The sequence below is a fragment of the Fukomys damarensis genome, unplaced genomic scaffold (genome assembly GCF_012274545.1).
Source record: "Fukomys damarensis isolate Sample0158 unplaced genomic scaffold, DMR_v1.0_HiC HiC_scaffold_22, whole genome shotgun sequence".
Classification (NCBI taxonomy): domain Eukaryota; kingdom Metazoa; phylum Chordata; class Mammalia; order Rodentia; family Bathyergidae; genus Fukomys; species Fukomys damarensis.
Window position 1 is genome coordinate 26,285,727 of NW_022900934.1, and position 23,782 is coordinate 26,309,508.

At 51.4% G+C, this 23,782-nt stretch overlaps 2 protein-coding genes across 2 annotated transcripts in view; both read right to left on the minus strand.

The window, feature by feature from the left end:
* Ccm2l (CCM2 like scaffold protein) overlaps nt 1–4,738 on the minus strand; it is a 15,157-nt gene extending 10,419 nt beyond the window's left edge. Inside the window, exons 1-5 of the mRNA XM_019208068.2 lie at nt 4,663–4,738; nt 2,446–2,613; nt 835–918; nt 547–730; nt 5–39 (exon numbers count right to left, since the gene is read on the minus strand). Of these exons, the coding sequence (XP_019063613.1) occupies nt 5–39; nt 547–730; nt 835–918; nt 2,446–2,613; nt 4,663–4,692 (501 nt within the window). The 5' untranslated portion in view covers nt 4,693–4,738. The remainder of the gene's footprint in view (nt 1–4; nt 40–546; nt 731–834; nt 919–2,445; nt 2,614–4,662) is intronic.
* A 5,610-nt stretch (nt 4,739–10,348) lies between these two features.
* Xkr7 (XK related 7) overlaps nt 10,349–23,782 on the minus strand; it is a gene marked incomplete at its 5' end in the record, with an annotated part of 29,269 nt that continues 15,835 nt past the window's right edge. Inside the window, 2 exons of the mRNA XM_010628499.2 lie at nt 10,349–17,032; nt 18,169–18,371. Of these exons, the coding sequence (XP_010626801.1) occupies nt 16,083–17,032; nt 18,169–18,371 (1,153 nt within the window). The remainder of the gene's footprint in view (nt 17,033–18,168; nt 18,372–23,782) is intronic.

The following is a 23,782-nucleotide window of genomic DNA, read 5'->3' on the forward strand; positions in this document are numbered from 1 at the left end:
TGGCGTCCACGCCCGCCGGCACCGGGTCCACGCCCAGACCTACGAGGGACAGGGTGGGGGCGTCAACCGCAGGAGGAAGCAGTACAGAAACCTCTCCCGAGGCCACCGGGTGGACTCCGCGCCTCCTGGCAGCCGCCCTGGGGTCCTGCTGCCCCGGCCTCGACCTGTCCGCGCACCCCGGCTTCCAAGTTGTGCAGCCCTTCGGGTTCCCACCTGCGATCGTAATTTCAAGCTCCGCCCCGGGCCTCAGACTCCACCCCGGCTACGGCTATTACTTTGGTCCCACGTCGGGGCTCCTAGCCTCAGCCCTGCCTTCTGACTTTGGTGGTGAGCAGGACGTCCTCTCCCCGAGTGTCTTTAATTCAGACCGCGTTTCTGGTTTGAGCATTCCCACTCTCCTCAGACCCGCCCCCGGCTTGCTGCGGCGTGACCCTGCCCCTGGTCTCAGGGTAGTGAGGCCCGGTCTTTCATCACCCCCTCTTCTTTCCTCGCCCCGTACCCCTTGCTGCAGGCCGCCCCGCCCCGCCAGGCCCCACCGCTGCCCACCGGTCTTAAGCACCAGCAGGTGCAGCGCGTCGTCCTGAAGGTAGGAGGCGGCGGCGATCTCGTGCGTGGGGATGCGCAGGATGAGCTCCTCATTGTCGCGCCAGGTGAGCAGCAGGCACCGGGCCGACAGGCTCAGGATGCTGTCCTGCTCCGCAGTGGTCTTCAGTGGCAGCTCCTTCAGCTGCTGCGGGGTGGGTCGGGTCTCCTGAGCCCCGGGTGGGAGGCGTGGGTGGGAAAAGAAGGGGATGACGGGACCCTGTCCTCTGCCCTCTCTCCCCAGAGCCTCACCCGGGCCTTGTCCAGCAGCTGCAGGAGCTCATCCCGGCTGGAGGGGTTCAGTGAGGAAGTCACCCAGGTGAGGTGGCCTAGGAACTGGGTGAGAAATGAATGAGTGAGGGACACAGAGTCACCTTGAAGCCACGGAAGACCCTGGCCTCCTGAATGATGCAGTGAGACAGGCTGAGATAGAAATATCTGAATTCATAACAATCTGATGATAACTTACTGATTACAGCAGAAGCCAGGCACAGTTCTGAGGGCTTTATGTAAGTATATCCACTCACCCTCTTTAAGGATGAAGACCTGCAACACTGGGTGACTAAAAAATTTGCCCAAGGGTAGGTGCGGTTGCACACATTTGTTAATCCCAGCTCTCTGGGAGACTGAAGCAGGAGGATCACAAGTTCAAGACCAGTCTGAGCAATTTAGTGACTTACTGAAATTTGTCCCCTCAAAATGCAAAGGGCTAGGGATGTAGCTCAGTAAGAAAGCCCTGGGTTCAGTTCCCAGTAAGGCCTTGTGCATGCTAAGCAAATGTTCTACCACTGAAATACCCTTGCCTCTGCCGTAGTTTGACAGGACTGACCCCAGCTGGGTACGGTGGCTTATGCTATGCCTCTAGTGCCAGCTACTTGGGAGGCTGAGGCAGGAATATCAGGATTTGAGGCCAGCCTGGGCAACTTTGTGAAACCTCCTCTCAAGATAGAAAAGACTCAGGGGTAGAATGCTTTCAAATGGACTGCAGCTCATGAGCACGAAGATCTCCTTGCAGAAGTCAAAGGGAAAGGAAAGAAGGTATTGAATTAGTATTTCATTTTGTCAGAAAAATGGTGCTTCAAATCAATATATTAATTCTTCATTCATTCTTAGTTGTAACCTAACATTATAATTTAAATGTTATTCAATATGAGAATTAACTTTCTTCATTACTTGTAGTTATAATCGTGTAGGTGAATTCCACCAAACTTTTTCTCTTCTTCATATTCTTCATGAAGTCTCAGTCCCCAAATTTTAAATAGATTTGTTAGTTTCTCCCTCTAGGTTGCCAGATAAAATACAGGATGCCAGTTTAATTTGAATTGCCAATAAACAATAATTTAGCTTTGAAATTTTTAGAACTTTTAGTTCTGTGCAATATTTGGGACATAGTTATGCTAAGAAGTACTCAAATTCAAATTTAAAACTAGTGGCCCATTGTTTGCTAAATCTGACAATCCCATCCCATAACAACCTTCCTTGGCTAGTGAGGGTCCCCCACTGCCCCTCCAAGATGTTCCTGACATAGAAGTCCTTGGGGGATCAGAGTCCTCTGTGGCTTGTTCTTAACCTGGACACTGCCAGAGTAACAAGCTCACTGCAGTAAAATCTTATGGGGAAGCAGAGCTTTTTCACTACACAGAACACTGTCCCATTCATAACCCATAGGGACAGGTGTTGACCCCATGCTGAGATGAGAACAGTGAGGCTCAGAGGAAGGAGGGGTGACAAAAGCAGGGGTGAGGCTGACATGAACCCAGGCCTGTTTCCCAAGGGCCATAGCCAATCCTGTGTGAGACCAGGCTGCTAAGGGGTCAATGCGGAGCACAGGCCTCACCCAACCCCTTCTTATCCCACACTTACCTTGACCTCTTTCTCCAGGTAGTCACATAGCAGAATCTGGGGGTCGATGAGATAGTCAGGGGGATAAAGGGGCATCGAGTGCAGGGGCCGACGACTCACACTATTGCGAAAGGCTGCCCGGCGTGCAGCTTTGGGGAACACCAGCCTTCGGATGGGGGACACAAAGCCCTGGGGACAACAGAAGGGATAACAGTAATAACAGCACTGACTTTGTTGAGCACTTGCCATGGTCACTGTTCTACTGACATGACCTAACTTAGCTCTCTTTACTCTGTAAAAGGGGTGCCTTTGGGAAACGTTAGGTCCCGGAAATAGAGTTAGCTGAGAAGCTAATAGTGATGGGACTAGTAGCCCACTCTGTGCAATCCAGCCCCAAATCTCCATGCTTAACACCTGGTGACAATCAGGGTAAGGGAATGGGTCCAGACTGGGGCAAGTATAGAAAAAGTCAGTGTTGCTCAGTGATGGGTACATAGCTATTCGTTAAGCTATTCTCTGTGTTTTCCTAAAAGTTAGAAATAAGTGATTTAAGTCCACGCCAGGGGCACCTGCATAAAAATGGCCAGGATCAAGATTGGAGGTGCATATTATCGGGGCCCAGCGCAGAGAATCTAAATCTCTGGTGAAAGTCTGAGCACTGCTCTAGGGCAGCTGTTTTCAGTGTGTGCTTCCTGGATTAACAGCAGCACAGTGAAGCTGAGCAAAATGTAGATTCCCAGGCTCTATCCCAGATCCTCTGAACCCGAAACTCTGGAGGTAGGGCTCAGTGATCAGGATTTAATAAACCCTCTGGGTGATTCTGATGTGAGCCCAAGTATGAGAAACAAGCAGCTGCTCCCCACTCTGGCTGCATGCTGGAATTACTTGATTGGACAGCCTCTAAAACTCCAGGTGCCTAGGATGTACCCTAGACCAACAAAGCAAATCAGGAGTTCTGGAACTGGGATCCAGCCTTCACAACTCTTAAAGGCTCCTTAGGTGATTTCAGCGGCAGCCCACCTCTGAGCACATATATAAAATCTGTGGCACGATTTTTTTTTAGCCTCACAATAAGACAAGGTGAACAAAACATCACCCCTGTCTTTTAGGAGCTCACATTCTAGTTCAAGTAAATACACTATACACAAATCCACAAGTGCCTGTATTCATTCTTTCAGTGAATATTTATTCATGCCTGTGTGGCTTGGCCCTGGGCTGGGTGCTGGGATTCAGGGCCTGAACTGGACCCTGGCCTTGCCTCCAGGGTTCATGATAAATGTGAGATAAAAGACTGTGAGGTCTTTTATGCAGTTTTACATTACTTCATTCATTGCCCCCTCCCCTGTACCAGGGATCAAACTCATGATCTTGTGCTTGCCAGGCAGGGGGTGTACCACTGAGCTACATTCTACCCCTCACTGCCTTAAAAAAAAAAGTTGTTCTCCCTATTAGACTGTGAGCTCTGGGGAAGGAGCAGGGACCTTATTCGACTTTGCTCACCACCGCATCGTCACCAGCCCCTGGCACACTTCCTGGCACACGACAGGTGCTCAGCAAGTGCCTACCAGAAGAACAGAGCAAAAAGGGCACACACATGCCCTGGCTCCCTCCTGAGTGCATCGTGATCCACACAGGCACCTTTTAGGAGGCCCCTGAGCCAGGGTTCTTGGGGAATGAGGGCTCTGTGTGGGTGGAGTGGGGGAAGTTGGAATGTGAGGGGTTCTGTGACGCAGCCAGAGAGGCAGGTTAGAAAACTTCTCAGAGTCAGGGCAGGGTGGATCTTGGAGGAGTGAGGGGATGGCTCCCAGCAGAGGCCTTAAGAACTAGTTCTGTACAAAGATGGGGAGCAGTCAGGAGACCCAAGATGAGATAGGCTGCCTCCGAGCACAGAGTTGCCTGAGCTGGAGTGCAGGGGAGCAGGAGGATGGGTCTGCTGGGTGTCCGTGTGTCCCTCTGTCTGAGAAGCTACAGGAGGGAAACTTCAGGAAAACTAGAGAAGCAAGTTTCCTGGGGAAGTCCCTGTCTCTCTGTCTTTCTGTCTGTCCAGGGATGGCAGAGGCCACCAAGAGTGGAGAAACAAGTCAGGGAGTTCAGAGCCCAGAGGCCTGGCTGCTGGGGTAGAGAGGAAGTAAGGAGGAAGGCCCCACCTATGCCACCCGTCACCCCACCCCTAAGAGCCCCTTTCCCCAGCTTCAGGAACACTCCTCTGCCCTGCGTCCCGCTCAAACTCCCACCTACCTTCTTCCCTTTCTTGACTTCATACTCCATGGTGAAGCGTCCCCTGTTCTCCTGCCACCCTCGCCACCCCCCACCCTGTTCCTTTGTTCTTTTTCCTGCCTGGTCGGAAACTCCACCAGCACTGGAGTTCCTGCCCCTCCCGCCTGTGTGACAGTGGGGAAGGGAGGTGGAGGACATGGCTCCCCTGAAGCCAAAGGTGGAGGCCCAGGCCTCCAGCCAGAAGGGAAGCCGTCCAGGGGGCTTAGCCACTGGGACAGGCTGGGGAAGGGACCCCTGTGTTTGGAATCCAAATTTCGAAAATTTCAAGTTCCAAACCCAATTCTGCCACTGACCTTGTTATATGACCTTGGCCAGGAAAGTCACTTCCCCTCTCAGAGCCTATTGCCCCTTCCCCTCTCTAAATAGGGAGTAGCCCACTCCTCCTTCTCTGGGCTGCTGTGGAAAGAAATGAATGAGAGTGGGTATAGAGTACCATGTCCAAGCAAGATTTAAAACAATTCACCATTGCTATTCAGAGACAGTGTGTGTGGGCTTCGGAAACTGGCTGCCTGAGTTTGAATCAAGGCTTTGCCACTTACCAGGGTTATAACCTTGGGCGATTTCCTTAAGCACTGATGTTTCAGTTTCCCCATCTATAAAGAGAGCTAATACGAGTTTGACTTCAGGGTGACTTTCTAAGGATTAAATGCATACAGAGGAGCTCCTGGCACAGATGAATTACTCAGTAAATTTTAACTATTAGGGGTAGAGGTGTACCTTAGTGGAAGAACACTTGTCTAGCATGTGTTTAGTCCCCAGAACCACAAGCACACACACACACACACACACACACACACACACACACACACAGCCCTATACACAAACACATACACAAGCACACACGCGCACTAGCTATTTACTTTTCTATGGCTCATGGGCTGTTTTACTGTCTCTTGAGAGAATGTTAGGAAGGCAAGGCTTCTTTTGTGGTTCTGTACCAGGCACTGTACATATTTTGTCTCATTCCTTACCTTGGAATGGTACCTTGGGGTACCGTTATTCCTACCACACAGATTATTCTGGTTTTTTTTGGAGACATAGTCTTGCCATGTAGTCCAGGCTGGTCTTGAACTCACTGTGTACCCAGGCTGGCCTCAAACTCATGGTGATCCTCCTGCCTCAGTCTCCTAAGAGCTGGGATTACAGATGTGTGCTGCCATACCTGGCCCCGTATACAGATTTTGGTTTTTTGGTTTTTTTTTGGTTTTTTTGGTACGGGGAATCGAACTCAGGACCTGCGCTTGCCAAGCAGTGCCACCAAGTTAAATCCTCATCCCTAAGCTAAATCCTGCCCTGGCCCCCATACACAGATTTTCAAAACTCAGATTTAAGCATGGAGCCTAGCTCATTAAGGTCACAGAGTATGTAAGAGGACCTGGGTGTTTTGGCTGGTCTGGATCTGAAATCTAGTGTCCCTTACTTCTAGAATCTGCACCTTCTGCATTCTCCAACTAGGACACTTAGAAAGGTTCTTGGTGGTCCAGCCATACCATGCCCTGACACTTGGGTTCTGAAGGCTCAGGTTCTGGAATGCCTTTGCTATATGACCCTGGCCAGTTGCTTATTTATTTATTTACAGAGTTTCACCATGTAGTTTAGGCTGGCCTTGTACTCACTATGTAGTTCAGGGTGACTTTGAATGCACAGCTGGCCTCCTGCCTCAGCCTCCCAAGTGTTGGGATGATAGGTGTGTACCACCACACCTTGCTCCAGGCTTTTTATTGAAACCTCATTTTGCCACAGTATTACCTTCCCAATAGGATCCATAGTCCCCAAAGCTCTTTCCTGCTATTCAAAATACGGCAAGGAAGACACAAAAACACAGACAAGAAAGCAGCTGGAAAGTGTAATGTGCAGGTGTCGGGGCACTGAGCTGTGCTGCATTGTTTTTGAAAGCATATGTGTGATCCCTGCTGCCTCTGGATGTGGGAGCTACAGGAGATTGGGGGGAAATGGCCCCTGCTTAATACCAGCTCTCCCGACCTCTTCCCCCTGCTCCTCTACATCCTGATTGTCACCTTCCAACAGCAGGAAGTGAGGTCTGCACTCACCCTGCCAGGTCAACAGGAAGAGGCAGGGATGTGTGGGCCAATCCCTGATTCTATTCTTTACATCAAACTCACCTTCTACCCCTTGGGCCGGTCCAGAATCCCCACCGTCAGAGTGGCAACAGGCATCAAAGACGTTCTCTTACTCTGGCACTCCCATGGCTAGCTTTTGTAAGCCCTATCCTCTCCTGGGGTTCAGTTTCCCAGTCTATGAAATGGGACTTTATATTATTCCTTGACAGAACGTTTCTGAACTGCTGGGAATACCAGCTAAGACCAGAAGTGCTTCAAATGCCACTAGAGAGAGTTAACTATTCTCTGCAGTGCCCACACTAGAGCCATGAACAGATGAAGTGCGTGGTAATTGTCACTGGAAGTGGTCGGAGATGGGGGACCTATGGCTGAATATAAATGACCTTGAACACAAGTTACCTCATCTCTCAGAACCTCAGAGCCCTCCTGTGTCAAAAGCAGGATAATGATGACGCCTGCCTCAGAAGGCTGCTACGGGGATTAAATGTGAAGAGGAGCATACAGTGATAATATATATTATTAAAACTAGCTTGTGAATCAAAAACAAGGTGAGCCAAATAAAGTCCCCGTTTTCAGAGACAACTATGGCAGATAGGACTCACCTCCAATTGATTGACAGGGTTGCCTAGAGAGCTGTGTCGAGGATTATAAAAAGCAAACCTGCTCCCAGCAGGAAGAAAGGATTGATTATCAATGCCTGCCCTGGGCAGGAGAAGGGAACAGGGCAGCAGGGCCAGCAGTGATACATATGCCAACCCTGACTGCTTAGAGAAAGACACACACAGCAAAGAACTCCACTGTAAGGCAAGCTGCGTGTGTCGAAAAGCAGAAGCAGGAGCCACTCCTCCAGCCTGAGGCATTCCAGCCAAGCCCTGGAAGGGAAGGGAAGTAAGGCTGAGGGAACAGCTTGAGCAAATACCTGGTGCCTGATGTGATGCTTCTGGCAGCAAGGAACTGGCAGTCCACACAAAGGGGACCAGACAGGAAGGAGCATTATTATTGCTAGTGACAAGAAGTCCCAGAACAAGGGCTTTCTGGGCTGGGTAACTGAGCAGTTGAACAGTGGCATCGAGTTCCTCATACTTTTCTACTTTGCTGGTGTTGTGGGCTGAATTGTGCCCCCCCCTTATGTGCTGAAGCACTTAACCCCCAGGACCCCAAAATGTATTGAGGTTGGGCCTTTCAAGAGTTTATTAAATTCAGGTGCCTCGAGGGTGGTCCTAATCTCACCCTTGGAAGAAGAGAAAATGTGGGCATAGAGACATCAGGGGCAACTGGTAGGAAGACCATGTGAGGATGCAGCAGGAAGAGAAGACAGTGGGCTACAAGCTCATGAGAGGGGCCTCAGGAGAAGTCAACCCTCCCACACCTTGGACTTGGACTTCTAGACTCCAGAATTGTGAGAAGACAAATTTCTATTGCTTCAAGCCCTTGTCTGTGGGTTTTGTTATGGCAGCCCTAGCAAACTAATACAGCCGGCAAAATGGCTGTAGCCACCATGGGAAAAACAGACATGAAGCCATCCAGCAAGATGAGACTGAGAGATTCCCCTCTTTTTTTTTTTTTTTTTTGAATACTGGGGATTGAATTCAGGGAGCACTAAGCTGCATCTCCACCCCCTTGTAAACTTTTCATTTTGGGATGGGGTTTTCCTAAATTGCCCAGGCTGAATGCCAACTTTTGATCCTCTTGGCTCAGCCTCCTGAGTAGCTGGGATCACAGGCATGTACCACCATGCCTGCCTTCTTTTGTGTCTTTTTTGTCATGAAGTAAAATCTTTTCCAGAGACTCTTCAAAAGATCTCTCCTGGGGAGCCAATGGTTCAGATGCATTAACCAGGATACATTTGATTGTAACAAAGACCCAAATGACAGTACCCTTAAACATGACAGAAATTTATCTTTTTTTTTCACGTAATAGCTGAGGCATGCACAGTACAGTACAGGTATGGCATGGGTCGGAGATTTAGCTCAGTGGTGCTGCCGCCTGTCTGGCAAGTCGCAAGCGCAAGGTCCTGAGTTTTATCCCTGAGAACTCCACATGTCATGACCTATTTTGCTGCATCACCACCATATGTGGTTCCTCCCTGGCAGCAACGAAAGGCCTAGAAATGTCTCATCCCCTTGTGCTCTCCACACAGCTTTGTCCTGCCAGTTGAAAATGCCACCTAGTTGCAAAAGAGGCTGTGAAATGTAGTCTTTTATCTCAGTGGCCACAAGCATAGCTAAAAGTTCCTTTATAGAAGGAAGGGGAGCATAGTACAGCAGACACTTGGCCCCTGCCCCCTCCCATAATATCTGGTCAGGAGAATTATCTTAGATCAATGCTTCACCTACTTGGGCATGCATCATAATCACTTGGAAAACTTGTCAGGCAGGTTGCTGCTCAGGAGTGCCACACCTGCCTGGCAAGCACAAGGTCCTGAGTTCAATCCCCAGTACCAGAAAAGAAAAAGTCAAAGACAAGTTGGCACTCCCCACCCATTCGTTAGCTGATTCAGTAGGGCTGGGGCCTGATCATCAGCATTTCTAACAAGTTCCATAGTGTTGCTGATCTGTGGACCACATATTGAGAGCCATTGTTTTAGGTCAATTATGGTTTTGCTCCTGAGGCCAAATTAAGGATAACATATTCTGAGTACTTGGAAGGGGGTCCCTAGGAAACTGAGGTTCTCTGCATGAAAAGATGGTGAAAAAGGCTGTTGGGTGGCAACCAGGAGAGTGTCATGGAAGCAGGTAGATGAGGGGCTTGGAAAAGCTCAGTGGGCCAGGCAGGACTCCTGGAGGTGAGGCTCAGGAGATATTTGGGACCCAGCTTGGGAAAAGTTAGCATCAGGTAAAAGAGTTGACCTTTATCCTGAAAGAGCTGGGGAACTATGGGAGGTTCTAAAGCAAGTAAACATCATGATCAGATTTGTGCAAGGATGCATTAAAGGAATGGTCCTTGGAATGAAGTCTTTAGACTACCTCACACCAAAGTCTCCTGGAGACCTTTTGAAGTAGATTTCCCAGCATGTTCTGTCTGCACTCTGGTTAAGGAGATGGAAATCTGCATTTGAAGAAAGCTCCCCTTGTCCTCCAAATAGTTTTTGATGCTCTTAGAAGCTTGAGAATGACTGGATTAGAGTGCAAATCCCAGAGGGAAGGATTTCTTAGAGGCAAGGCCCTCTACAAAATAAGCTCCTGTTTTATCTTTCTGTTTCACTGTATCTGGCACATAGTAGGCTCTCAGTACATACTTGTTTTAGTGGAGTTAGGAATCTTGATTGTGTCATGAACTCATTCTGTGACCTTTGACAAGTATGTTCTCAATTGTACCCTCTCTTTTTCCCTGTTACCTGTAAAATGGGTTTGGAGATAATCCCTAGACATGCTGGCCTGGGGTTCTGGATAATTGATGGAGATTTTATCCAATCAGCAAGGAAATTGCTTAATGTACTGCCCTCCCCCAACCAACTGTAAGGAGCCACAGAGATTGTGGTAAAAGTACCCATCCTTCCCCAACCCAGAATAGCCAAAACAATAGGACACAAGCAGCGTGTACTGAAATGACTTTTAATATCTCATGTTGCAGCAAAATTAAAAATATACAAAAAGTTTGTGGAGTACAAAAGAGTCTTAGTACAGAAGCCACAGCTTGGGGCCCCCTCCCGCTCCCGGGGGAAGCTCAGAAGGGCGAGTGGGGGTGAGGGGACTAGGAATGGCACAGATGTAAATATCAGGAAGTGGGACTGGGAGTAGGAAACAGAAGGAGCAGGGTGGGGGCTGATCAAGGAGGGAAGAAGGGACATAAAGGGAATCACCCGGAATTGTGCTGACAGAGGGAAATCAACCCCTCAGGCATGGCTAGTGATTCCTGGAGAAAAACTGGGGCAGGGAGGCTTCTGGTGGAACTTTCTCCTGAAGGACCTGGGTTCTGGTCCTACCCTGCCATCAGCTTTCTGTGAGACCTTGGGCAGGCTGTCTCCGGTCTCTGGGCCTGCCCCTTCCATAAAATACGATGCTGGACACCTTGAGCTGCCAGAGCCTGCCTGAGGGTCTGTGGAGGCAGGAATGGGCATCCATGAGTGCTTTTGAGAGTAACCAATAGAATACAGAACCGTCCCACCCTCAAGCCCTGGAAGCTCACCTGAGATCTTGGCAGCATTTACTGCAACCAGAATCTCATTTTGATTTAATGTGGCAAAATGAAACCTTCATCAAGAGGGGAGCCCCGCGTGGGAGAAAAGACGGATTTCCCTAAGCACAGGATCATCAGGGGTGAAAAGAGTAAGTGGGGCCCCAGGAATGGTTCCTGATCCTTGCAGTGGGCTGTTTGCCTGAGGCCCCTCCACGTTTGGGAGTTTAGCCCAATGCAGACAGGCAGAAAGAAAGCAGGACAGGAGGCCACGGTAGGACTGAATGGATTACGGAATTTAAGTGACTGGGGGATGGAGGGATCATCCTTTTCCCACCTGCTTCTGTCATTATCCTCTCTTTGTCCCGGCATCCCCTTCACTCTGAGATTATTGCAGTGTCCCTGGGTCCCCATCCCTCCAGCCTGGCCCGGGAGACCCTTACAGTGATTGTGCATAGAATAAAGGCCAGGGTTGCTGGGGACAGGACTGCTTTCTTGTCAGGAGAAGGTTGGGAGGGCGGGGGAGCTAAGGATAGGCAGTTCCCTATGTGCACCAGAGGCTTTTGTGCTAGGCAGGCTCTGGCAGCCCAACCAGGCCAGGACTCCCACTGTGTTCCGTTCCAGCTGCCTTCCTCTACTTGCCCCTACCTGCCAACCAAGGACTGGGAATGTCACATCCTTTTCAAACCAGAATGGTAGATTAGTCTCCTTTCCCCCTCCAGCCTAGGGTCTCAGAAACCTCTTTGGCTGGGAGAAGGGACTTGGGTTCTGGCCCCATAGCTGCCCATGTGACTTCACACTCAGTCTCTTCCACTGAGATCACAAAGCACTTCATTATGGAGACTGACAGCTCTCCTCCACCTGTACCCAGCTTGGGTGGGGGCGGAAGCAGTTCCCAGAGACCAACGTAGCATGGGGACAATGGGTCCCCCTTTCAGCCTTCATCTTGTGCCTAGACTCTACCCCTCACCTGATGCAGGTTTCTCCTCGCCAGTAGTACCACCTCACTGCAAAAAAGAGACTCCAGCCCCTAAGCTGCCCAGAGGCCCTGGGTGGGACCATAGCCCTTACCAGTTGGTGGTTCCGGAGCCAGGCTTTTTGTGGATTCCCCAAACTCCCGCTTCTTTTCAGCTGAAGTGGTGGGGGGTCCTTGTTTAAGATGGCCAGGTGACAGGAGTGTAGTTAAGCTGGAAGTCTCAGAGGAAGCCAAGGCCTCTGTCCCTGACTTTCCAAAAGGTTTCTGGGTTCTGCAGGGCTTCTCAGAATCGTCGAACTGAAGGTTTCAAACTGGTGGCCCCAGTCTGGGTATTTAGTTTGACCAGCACAATGTGTTTGTAAAAACCTGGACTTTAGTGCCAATGGGCAGGGCACACACTGTCTTGTTTGCCAGACGGCTCCCTCATCCCATTGATACCTCTACTTCCCTAGCTTGCATTTCCTGCAGACATTTGAGTTTGCAGGCCACAAACCTTCCTCAGAGGACCTTCTCCCCATGCCTGACGTCTCCGGGCAGGATCTGAAGAATTTTGATCTTCAGGGGGCTTTGGGGCTGCCGGACAAGCGCTTTCCTGTACATTCCCAGCTTCCTGGTCCTTACCTGGAGACCTAGGCCTCGCTTTCTCAGTCCAGGGAGACACAAGTGTCACAGGGAGCTGGTTGAGGGTAAGGAAATTTTGGGGTAAGTAAAAGAATGAGACACAGGAGAGGAAGGGACCAAGAAAGCCTCCCTTGTTGGGGAGCCCTTGCTAGAGAGGATGGAGGCCTGTGTTGCTCAGCTGGGTGGCTGTTACAAGGCACATGTTATGTCAGTGTGTGGATGTATGACAAAGGGTGCTTGGTGCCCAGACAGGTTGGGGAGAACAGTCAGCAGCCTATGGAGTCAGTTCAAGGGTGGCAGCTCAAGGAAGTAGGGAGACAGAAGTCTGCCCTGGAAATGGGGACAGTTCTCCTGGGATTAGATGCTAGGGCAGGGCCTCCTGGTGCTTTGGTACCAGAGTGTCTCTTCTCTTCTGTTCCTGGCAAAATTAAGACAAATCTGATGAGAGCTGTCACATCCCCAGGAAAATTGTAACTCTGGTACCGATTTCCTGTGTGATCTTGGGCAAGTGCTTGCCCCTCTCCAGGCCTGTTTCTCCTGTATAATGGGTGTGGAGGGCAGGCGGCTTAGGGAATCCCAAGAGCCCCTCTGGGTTATGGTTCTGGAGCCCTCTTTCACACCAGGGACTTTATAGGGATTCTGAGAAGGAACGAGTATCTAGGCTGGGGTGAGACAGGGAACGGGGAGTGAAGAACCCATGGGGTCTGGTTATGGCAGGGAAGACAGACAGGCTGAGGTAGATTGTGTCACAGAAAGGAACAGGAAACAGCTCCAAGGGGATGGCCCCTCTGGCAGTCTGATTCCTCTATCCCAGTGCAACAAGGGGATAGGTCAGCAGAGAGCGGGACCTTAGGCCAGGAAGAACAGGGTGGGTCCTGAAATTCAGGATCAGAAGGCTGAGCTGTCTCCTAAGGCTAAGAAGCAAAAGGTGAACACAACCCTCTCCTCTGGCTCTTTGATCCTGACCTTTTCTGGTGTTCAGATGTTCTTACATGCAGAGGTCCTGAGGGAAGTTTTGTGGGATTGAGTTTAAAAAAAATGTGGCTGTGATTCCCCTTTGAGCCTCAAGCATGACTAGCACTGCCAGCTCACTCAGGTCCCCAGCTCCTAGAGCTCCCAGAGCTGTGAAGGACCCCCAGATCTCAGGAAGGGTATTTCTAACTTTTCCTTCTGGGAAGCTGGAGGAGGCAGCCAGATGGGCCATTCCAGGACCCTGGAGAGTAAAATAACTCGCCAAGGGTGACCATCAGGTAACTGTGTTGAGCTTCAGTTTTCTCATCTGTAGAATGGGAAGACAACACCTCTGATTGGGATGTTGAAAGAAGGGGAAAGTGTGAGGGAAACAGCATGGGGTAAAAATTCCTGGCAGTTGGCTTTGGGGAAATAGGCAGTTGGGTTTGAGCCCCATCTGCGATGCTCATTGTGCAAAGGCTATGATGTGTGTGTAACTGACCATGGTCTTGGTTCTCAGGAGATAAATTGGGGCAGAGAATGAGGAATATGGGTGAGCCCACCAGAGTAGACCTACTTCGGGATAGGACCACTCCTTGCTCTTCAGTTCCTGAGGCTTCTCAGGAATCAAAGAAGCAGAGGAAGCAGGAAAAGCTTTCTGTGTTGCAGGAGGAATACACGCACCATCTTGGGCTGGTGCTTTCTGTGTAGCCACTGGTGGTGCCTGGGGCTGGGTTACTTGTATCATAGATGTGACGTGCTTGTGCATGTGCATATGTGCGTGTGTGTGTGCAGTCCTGCCCTCTTTGCCTCCTGAGCATGGCCCCCTCCTCACACCCTTAGCACATCCATCACCTATCGCCATTTGATGGAAATAACCAGCCATCTCGGGCCTTGAGAGCAGTTGCCACTCTGGGCCTCAGATTCCCATCTGCAACTTGGGAAGCTGAGCAGGGAGGGCTAAGCACCCCTTCTAATTTGCATAGTGTAGGATTCTCATGGCCTCCTTTGCCCCTAGCCAGGGTCTGCATCTGTCCCTAAAGTCCCCTGCAGGCCCCTCCTGGGGAACCCACCTTAGCTGCTATGGGGAATGGGAAGGGGTTCCATCTTCTGCCTAAAGTCTCCATCCCTCCAACCTATAGGACCACATATTTTCCCACCGCCACACTCCTGTACCCCATCTGGGACTGGTCCCTGGTTCAGGGGAGCAGCCCTGGATGTGTGGTCCCATGCATACCCCAGGATGCTCGGGCCATGGGAATGGACCACGAGTCCTGGGTGGTTATCAGATCAGAGACAATATAAGTCAGTTTCCCAGATACTGCCCCAGAGAGCTTAATCTGCAGGGTGGTGGAGAGCCAGGATTCATGTCATGTCCCCAGAGCTATTATTTTTCCTGCTGAGAAGCAGCTGGCAACTGAAATAGCTGAGTTCTGGGGACAGCTTCCTCTTTAGAAAGATGACTGTGGACCAAGATGGACAGGGACCTAGAACTCTCATAAGTCCCAGAAGTCTAGAACTGCAGCACCAGGCCTAGACTGTTTAATTTGCACTGGGTTCTAGGGCCCCATTCCCCTCAGCCACAATAGTGGACTCTAGTATCCCCCATAGTGGAGCAGTGTCCTTGCTCCTATATCCTTACCTCTCCTAGTGGAATATAGAGCATCAGCTCCCTAGGACATTTTATCAGCCATGTGTTCTTGAACTTCGTATAGAGCTAAGCATGTCTCTAGAATAGTTCCCGTTACATGTGCTGCCACCTCATGTGTATTTGAGCCCAGACAGAGTATCTTCCTAGACACTTTATCTGCTGTGTTCAAGACCTTCATCTGGAAGAAATGTTCCAGATGCTCATCTAGAACAAAGAATGGCTTCTTGAAAAATTCACCTGAGGTGTCTAGAACGTCATCCATACCAGTCCACAGCAAAGCATGTCTCTCGAGAAGCTCATGTTCCTTACTCTCTCTGCTCTGGATTGCAGATCCTTCACCCTGCCATGTTCCTGCCAGCCTGGGCCCTCAGGGTTCCTTCTCCTATCCATCTCTGCACCATCAGCCCCCACCCAACTACCCCCACCCGCTTTCCCTCCTTCAAGTCCCCTCTTGCTTCAGACCCTACGGGACATGCCAACCCTGTCCACAAGCTGTGCCAACTCACTCCCCACCTCCCACTGTGTCCTCCACCTCAGATTCTCTCCCATCACAGAGGCAGCCCACTCCATACAGCTGCTGGAGAGCAAAGGGCCTGGGCCATTGACTCGACAGTACCCTTCCTCTGCTAGGTCCACCAGGGGTGACAGGTGGGCAATGCCAGGCAGGAGCAAGGGCACCGGCCCCTGCATCAGACATGATATGGAGGCCCCAATAAAAATGGGGTAGCTCATGAAGAATGTAGCACCAGTCAACTCCCTGGGCCCTGGTTCAGTGGACTTTAGGGAATGGGCCGCAGGACTGAAAACAGAACCTGGGGCTGGGGCCTCCCCTGAAAGGCTGCCCCCAATCCTAAATGAACCCAACGATGGGGCCACTCTATCCTTGGACCAACAGGTCCACAGCCCGGTGGCCCTCAAACTCTGGGTCAACACTGTGGTTGATGTGGGATCACCACATCTGTCCCCTTTGGGGGAAGACTGTGGCCTACACCGTGGTCTCATATTCCAGCAGCTCCTGGGAAGTCCCCATGCTCCGGTACTGCAACCGGGGTGTGGCAGGTGAGGAGTACTCCAGTGCCAAAATGGTCTTCCGGAGCCGGCGGTCAATAAAATGAGCATCCCATGCTGGGTACTTCTTACGAGGCAAGTCAATCCGAATGACAGGCACCTCTGTCCGCACAGGCCGAGCTACTGGTGTGGGAGGCAAGCCAGGCCGCACCTGGAAGACAGGTGGCGTGGGGGTCCCTGCACGCTCACCCCCCATTGAGGCCCCATCCCGTTCCGTGCCTGTAGTCCTTGGCAGGGACCTTGGGGGACTTGTGACAGCATCCGCTGGTGGGCCACAGGGCCTAGGGGCCTCAGGGAAGATGCAGCCAGGCACCTGGGGACCCAGCATGGGCCCATTGGGGTGCAGGAGACAATAGTAGACGCACATGAAGAATATGCCCAGTGCGAAGCTGGAGGCCACCACGCAGACCAAGAGGAGTGAATGGAAGTCAAAGTTGCGGCTGGAGTACCAGAAGCCGGTGAGCGCAGCATTCTCCAGCAGGGTGACGCAGTAGTACAGGGTCATGCGGCGGCGGCTACGCCCCTCCTTGACATTGAACCAGCAGAAGATGTAAATGACGCCTACCACCATGTTGTAGATGATTTCCTCCCACTTGGACATGCAGAAGTCAGTCTCTCCCTGGATGACCCAGAAGGTCATGACGCACCAGTGAGCCACAATGAAAATGCCAAAATAGAGTTTATAGACACTGGCAAAGAGGGCAAAGGCCAGGCTTCGGGCTGCAATGGTGAACAGGTGCCACAGCACCTGGGCCACAGCGCCCTTGTAGGACAGGGGCCGCTTGTCATCCCTTGAGTCCCGCAGCACCTTCTGGTAGGAGGCCAGTGTCCATGCCAGGGACACAAGGGAGGCGGAAGTAGAGAGGGCTGTAGAGACAGGGTGAGGGTGGGGTGGGCTGGGTTAGGGTGGGTCTGGGTGGGGGTCTGGGGAGAGCAGGAGGGGAGGTTCTGAGGTGTGAGGGAATAGTCTGTTGGGGAGTACAGGTATGGAGAAGGCCAGGGTCAGGCTCTTCAAGAGCCGTGATGGCGAAGTGAGGCAGGATGGGGTCGGCTACTTCTCTGGTTGGAGGAGCATAAAAAGGGAGATGGAAGTTGGGTGATTTTGATCCCCACAAGAGTCAAGTCTAAGACTCTAGTTTGGGGTCATTAGGTTTCAGGGGCCATTGTGGGTGGGTGGGAAATTCAGGTGCAGGACTGGGAGTGGAAGAGGAAGTAAAGAGGGAGTCGTGATTAAGGCATGGAGGTGCTAGGAAGGGACCTTGGAAGATACAGCCCAGCAGGACGAGGCTGGGTATGGAGGATACCTAGAGCTGAGCAGAGTTAAGGGGTGGGGAGAAGATCTCATATGAGATCTTGTGTTTTAGGCGAGGGATTCCTAAGGGGCATGAGGGGTGGTGATGTAGTCTTTTGGGAAACTGCAGGTGGTTTGGGCAGGGTCTGGGTGGGGAAAGCACTAGGTGCTCTAGAGACAGGGAATGTGGCTTTCCTGTGTCCCTGAGGGCTGGCCTGGAGTGTTATGGAAAGTGCAAGGTGGGGGTGAACAGGACTAGTGTGGGAGAGGGGACGAGGGAAAGGGGACTGGGAATAAGCCTTGGAGGGGGCCCAGAAGCCCTAGTGGACTGGTTCCTTCCAACTAATGGCAAGAGGGTGGATGTGTGGGGAAGGGCCCCCAGGCGGGGATCAGGACAGTCTGGGGAATGAATGGGGCAGTGGACTTCTACACCAGCCTGCAGTGTGTTGAGGGTGCGAAGGGCAGACATGGGATCTGGTTTGCCCTGGCAGTGGAGAAGAGGGAAAGCAGGTGGGAGGCACCAGGGGGCCTGAGGGGTGGCAAGAGGTTGAAGGGTCAGATACAGGCGCCATGGGACAGGCCTGGAGTGGGGAGAGTAGACGGCGGGCTCCCTAAAGTATGCCAGGGGCACTGAGGGCGGGAAGGGGCAGGGCTTCCCCCAGGGCCCGCAGCAGGGGCAGGGCGGGGAGGAGCGGGGCGGGGCTCTGCTCACCCGGCAGCAGGTCGGGCTCCCCGCGTTTGTCCACCAGCAGGCTGAGCTGCAGCACCAGCTGCGGCGCGCTGCGCAGGAAGGTCTCCAGCAGGCGCAACATGCTCACATCAGCGCTCTCGAACAGCATCCGCCAGTAGAAGTGGCGCCGCAGCCGTTCCCCACGCCAGCGACTCTGCAGGCCCAGGTACAGGGCGTGCAAGTACCTGCGGGAGGCACGCGGCGCTCAGCGTCTGGCTCTCTTCAGACCACGCCCTTCCACCCGCCCCAGCGGGGCTGCCAGCGCAGCGAGAGTCCCTCCGCGTGCAGCTGTAAAATGGGCAGGCAGAAAGGATCACCTGGGGGTGGATGGGAGCAGGCCTCGGCTCGTTAGCTTCCTGGGCGGAGGCCCTTGATACAGCATTATCACCGACATTAGGGGGCTGGCCTTGGCGGGGGGGGGGGACTGACACCAGAGAGGGCGTACACCAGCTCTATTATCATCCCCATCTTGTAGAAAAGGAAACTGAGACCCAAGGAAGCTTATCATTTGCTCAAGGTACCACAGCAGGAAGCAGTGGAACCAGGATTCAAACCCAAACCCAGGCAACACTCTGACCATTAGGGTGCATTGCCTCATACTCAAGTCATAAAGGGTTTTGCCCACAGGACTACTTCAGTAACCCTTCCAGTTCTGCAGCAGCCACTTTTTGGCCTATCCCTGATCTCAACTCAGTGCACAGGCAGCTTACTTCCTCCAGGGAGTTGAGACCTTGCTGGTTCCTCTTCTGACACTTCTACCAACAAATCTTGTGGCTTCTGGTACTCTGCACAGGGCACAGATTCCAGGGTCCTTAGTGCCCTCTCATACTGCTGAGCTTTTATACCTGCTACTCCCTCCTCCTGGAATACCCTGCCCTGTCCCCCAGCCCCCCAGCCCCAAACCTGGAGAAGTCTTGCTTTTCTTCCAAAGCTCTGCTTTTAAAGAACTTCTTTCAGGAAGCTGCTATCTACTTTCCACCGGGAGTAGCCTCCCCCAAGCCTCGTTGCAGTGGGTTAGGACTGCCTGATCATGCATGCAGTTCCACAAACTGAGCTGCAGGACACTGAGTAACTGTGCACCTTCAGTACTACTCGTACAGTAGCTGCTCAGTCCACAGTGGGCTGCATGAATGCAACTTATGCAAGTCTGCTGAGTTGACTAGAATGCTGGTAACCTGGGGAGCAGCCAGAAGAGGAGAGGAACTCTGAGTCCTGAGTCCGTTTCCTGACTTTGCTTCTAACTTACTAAACAAGACTCTCCCCGAGCCCTAGTTAGTCTCTGGCAAAGTAGCTGTGAGGATTGAATAGATGGGAAACTAGTTTGCATATCATAAAGTGCAGCACCCATGGAGGATGAGATGTCATCTGTCCACACAGATCTCTGGGTTCACTTTCCCCTCTCCTGCAGAGCAGGTGCTCTCTGGCTGTTGTGCCCACAGACTCTGCCCCTTCCCCAGCCTCCCAAACTCAGATTCATGGGGCAGGCAGGCACTTTGCTGAAATCATACAGCAATTCTCTGAGAGTGGCCTCCTCGGGAAACCAGGCAGGGAAGTCCCAACACAGATTTAGTGACCTTACTGCCCGGATCTGAAACTGGGGAGCCTGGGATTTGGGGAATCTATTCTCAGATGAGAAGTACTGACATTTCCAGTGTGTTATTTGGGAACCAGGGGGCCAACTGTAGTCACAGTGTACTGTTAGCCCAAGGGAGGAGGTGATGTACCATGGGACCAGCTAAAACCACGTTTCCTCAAAAGGGTATCTTGCTCTTAGCAGCAGTGTGGCAGTCTGTGGGCCTTTGTTTCCATTGGCCAATGAGAGGGATGAGCTTGATGGCCTTGGGAATCCTTTCAGACATGATATTCTGGAGCCCACAGTCTCCCCACGGTATGCGGCTAGGAACCCCTCCTTTAGAGCCTTCCTCCCCATCCCCAGTCAATGCTGTAGACACACCCTCCACATGTTACAGGTTTGGCATCCAAAAACGAGGAAGGGCCTGTTCCCTTCAAAGCTGATTTGGGAAATATTAAAGGCCCCTCAATCCAACTCTCCCTTTCCACACTGGAATTCCTTCAGCCCTTTCCAGCTTCTTCATTCACACTCACTGCTTACACACTTCCCTCCCTCCTGATGTGAGTCCCTCAGCTTCTGAGCAGCTCCGGATGTGGATTTTGTTTCTTCTGATGAGCAGAAATTTGTGTCCCTTTATCTTCCATTCTCTGGGCCCCCTCCCACCTTCCACATAATGATTTCTGCAGCCAGAAATGTTCTTTGCTATTTATGCAATAGCAAGTGTATTTTAACCACCTGTTTTGTGCCCTCACATTTCTCACAGTCTCACGGCAGGAGGGACAGGAGACAGGTAAGAGGCAAAACAGACACTACACGATGCTTTGGAGCCCTTAGATTTTTGTTTTGTTTTGTTTTGTTTTTGTACTGGGGATCAAACTCGGGACCTTGCTCTTGCCAGGCGGGCACGGAACTACTGAGCTAAATCCTCCGTCCCCAGAGATGGGTATCTCTCAAGGGTCAGGGAAAAGTCAGGGAAGCCTAGAGGAAGATCTCATTTTTAAAGCAGGGATCAGCACTTGAAGGCACCGAAGAGGTGGAAGGGCATCCTTAGCTGACACAAAGGTGCAGAGGTAAGAGAGCACAGGACATAGGGCAATGGCCAGTGGCTTGCTGGGCCTGGACAGGAGGGCTTTAATAGGAAAAAGCACAAAAGGCTAGAACTGTAAAGTGCAGCACATTCTGGACATGGAGCGGCTGGCAGTGTAGCTTAAGGTAGAACACTTCCTTGGCCACGCACAGGGCCCTGGGTTTGAGCCCTGCACCATTAAAAATATCTGGACTGCAGAGTTTGGATTTTATTTTAAATCTGAATTCCATCCCAGAATCAGAGGTGATGTTATCAGCTCAGTAGCTCTGAAACCTGGCTCTGGAGACTGGCTTGGAAGGAAGCCAGGAGAAGCTGGGGTTTGGTCCAGGCCTGCAATGACAAGGGCTGAGCTGGGGACATAGGAGGGACAGAAAACAGACCTGGAGTGGCTAGAAGTGGGGGGCTGTGAGAGAGGCTAAGATGGCCCCTCAGGTTCTGAGGGGCCCAGAACATAGCCATCTTCCCTGGCCTCCACCTTTTCTGCCTTCCCAGCCCTTTCCCCGCATCCTCCACTTCCACGGCTCTGTCTTTGAACAGGAAGGAGAGACCAGCTGGTCCAATGTGAAAGGGCCTGGGGAGTTGGGGGAGGGTGACACCCTGGAAGTTTCTCTGGGGCTGGAAGACCATCTGTTTCCGGGCCGGGTCAGCAAGAGGGAGGCCCCGGCTCCAGGCCAGCATCCATTACCACCTGGCGGCTGCCTGCCCATCTCCCCACCCACTCCTGCCCTCTCCTCTGCCAGCTCCCCGCTCACGGCAGACAAAGGGCTCACACAGCTCAGGGCTGCTGTGGCCAGGAACAGGGACAGGAGTGGAGAAGAAAGGAGGCCTGAGTCCTGGGCAGGTGGGGTCAACAGGGAGTGCAGAGATTTCACTGTGGCCTGAGGATGAAAGGCAGATTCTGCCTCACTTAGCCCCTTTTGGCAACATGACCCAAACTGGCAGTTCTTTCCAGCCAGCATGAACTGCTCACTGCCAAGGACCTGCGAGATGTTCACGGACCTAAGAGAATACTTAAAGTCTGAAAAAAAAGAATTGGCTCCAAAACATAGGGAAAAACTGCAGAATCAAAATTAATAAATGTTTAATTAAATGTCTGCAAAACAGAACATAATGTCAGCCAGTCAACTGCAATTTGGCTTTTATCTGGTTATGTATAATTTACATTTGATGTTTGATGTGGTTGCATTTTAATATGCCTGATAGATGTTGAGCCCGCGAAGGTCTTAAAACAGTCCTGCCCAGAACATGCAACCTAATCTCCCTGGCCTCAGTTTCCCTTTCTCTAGGACAGGGCCGGCACTTGCCATTCTGCCTGTAGCATGGTTGCTGGGTGAAGATCAGAAAGGAAAGACGGTGGTATCCTGGGCTTATGGGTTTATGACCCAGCCTTGCCCTGGACTTTCTGTATCTCTGGGTGGTCTCTCTGCTTCTCTGAGCCTTATTTACTTCCTTGTTGTGAACATTAAATTAAGTGACAGACTGGAAAATAATTTACAAACTGTCGAGGGATTTTGTGCCCAGAGAGCAGGGGAACATACACTGGATAGAGGTCTCAGGCTCTTCCTCACCACGAAGCAACCTCTCTTGGGCTTCCTCCAGGAAGCCCACTCAATTTGGAAGGAAGGTGAGAGAAGTTGATGTCACCACCCACGGATTACTTACCATCTCAAGGCAAGGAATCTAGATCCGAGGGGAAGGGATGTACATTTGCTTTTTTTTTCTTTTCCTGATACCGACGATCAAACTCAAGACCTTGCACTTGCCAGGCAGGTGTGGTTCCACTGAGCTACTGAAGGAAATGAGCTACATCCCTGGCTCATACATTTGCTTTTTGCCAGAACATACCTTCATCCGTCTATCTCTCCAGCGTCACTGCCAGGTGCAGGTGACTTATCTTTTGCCTGGACAACCACAAAAGCCTTCTCTGTGGGCTCCTTCCCCCTGCAGTCCACTCCCCACATGCATCCAGAACCTGTTGGATCACATCATACCCTTTGAAAAGCCTTCCAGAGGCCTCTGGCACACTTGGAATCAAACTCGGGCTTCTCCCCTCAGCTTGCAGGCTCCAACCATGCAGCCTGACCGTTTCTCTCACTGCATCTTAAACCACCGTCCATGTGTTCACCACACTCCAGGTTCCCTGGAAGGTCGAGCCAAACTTGTTCCTGAGGCAGGACCTTTGCACTTGCTGCTTGCTGAGCCTGGAACACCCTGCCCCCATCCTGCAGTGGTTGGCTTCTCATCAGCTTATTCATCACCTTCTTAGAGACGGCTTCAGGCCACTTCCTCCCTCAGCAAATCACTCTAGTCTATCAAATCCTCCCCTCTTACTTTGTGCTTAACATACTGTGTAATAACTTTATTTATTTATTTAGACATTTGTTTTTTATTCTATCACTGGGGATCTATGAGGGCAAGGACCTTATCTATTTTAGTCACCACTGTGTCTCCTGCATTTGCGCGTGTAGTAGGGCACCCAATCAATATGTGCTGAAGGAATGGATAAATGTGAATGTTTGCTTGTGTCTCCCTCTTGATCTTGGAGGGCCCTGGGAGTTCTCTACCAGAGTTTACATAAAGCCAGGATACTTTGCTGGTTCTTCCTGTCTTCCCTTACTCATTTCAGTCCTTCCTCCTCTAGGAAGTCTTCCTTGATGCCTTTCCAGTATAGCTAGGTCTCCCTTCCTCCAACAATTCTCAGGCTTAATGGTCTGAGGCCTAGTGTCAGTCAAGCACTAAAGTCAGTGCCTTGACCTAATAGGCTAGTTCTGCTGCCCGTTTTATAGATGAAGAGGAACTCAGAAGTCTATTTTGGATCTAATTTTCTGACCCCAGTCTTGTGCTAAGAGGAAGCATGTCCTGGGAGAAACTGGAGGAACAGATGCTCTGTTGGGGTTTAGGGCAAAAAAAAAAAAAAAAAAAAAAAAAAAAAAAAA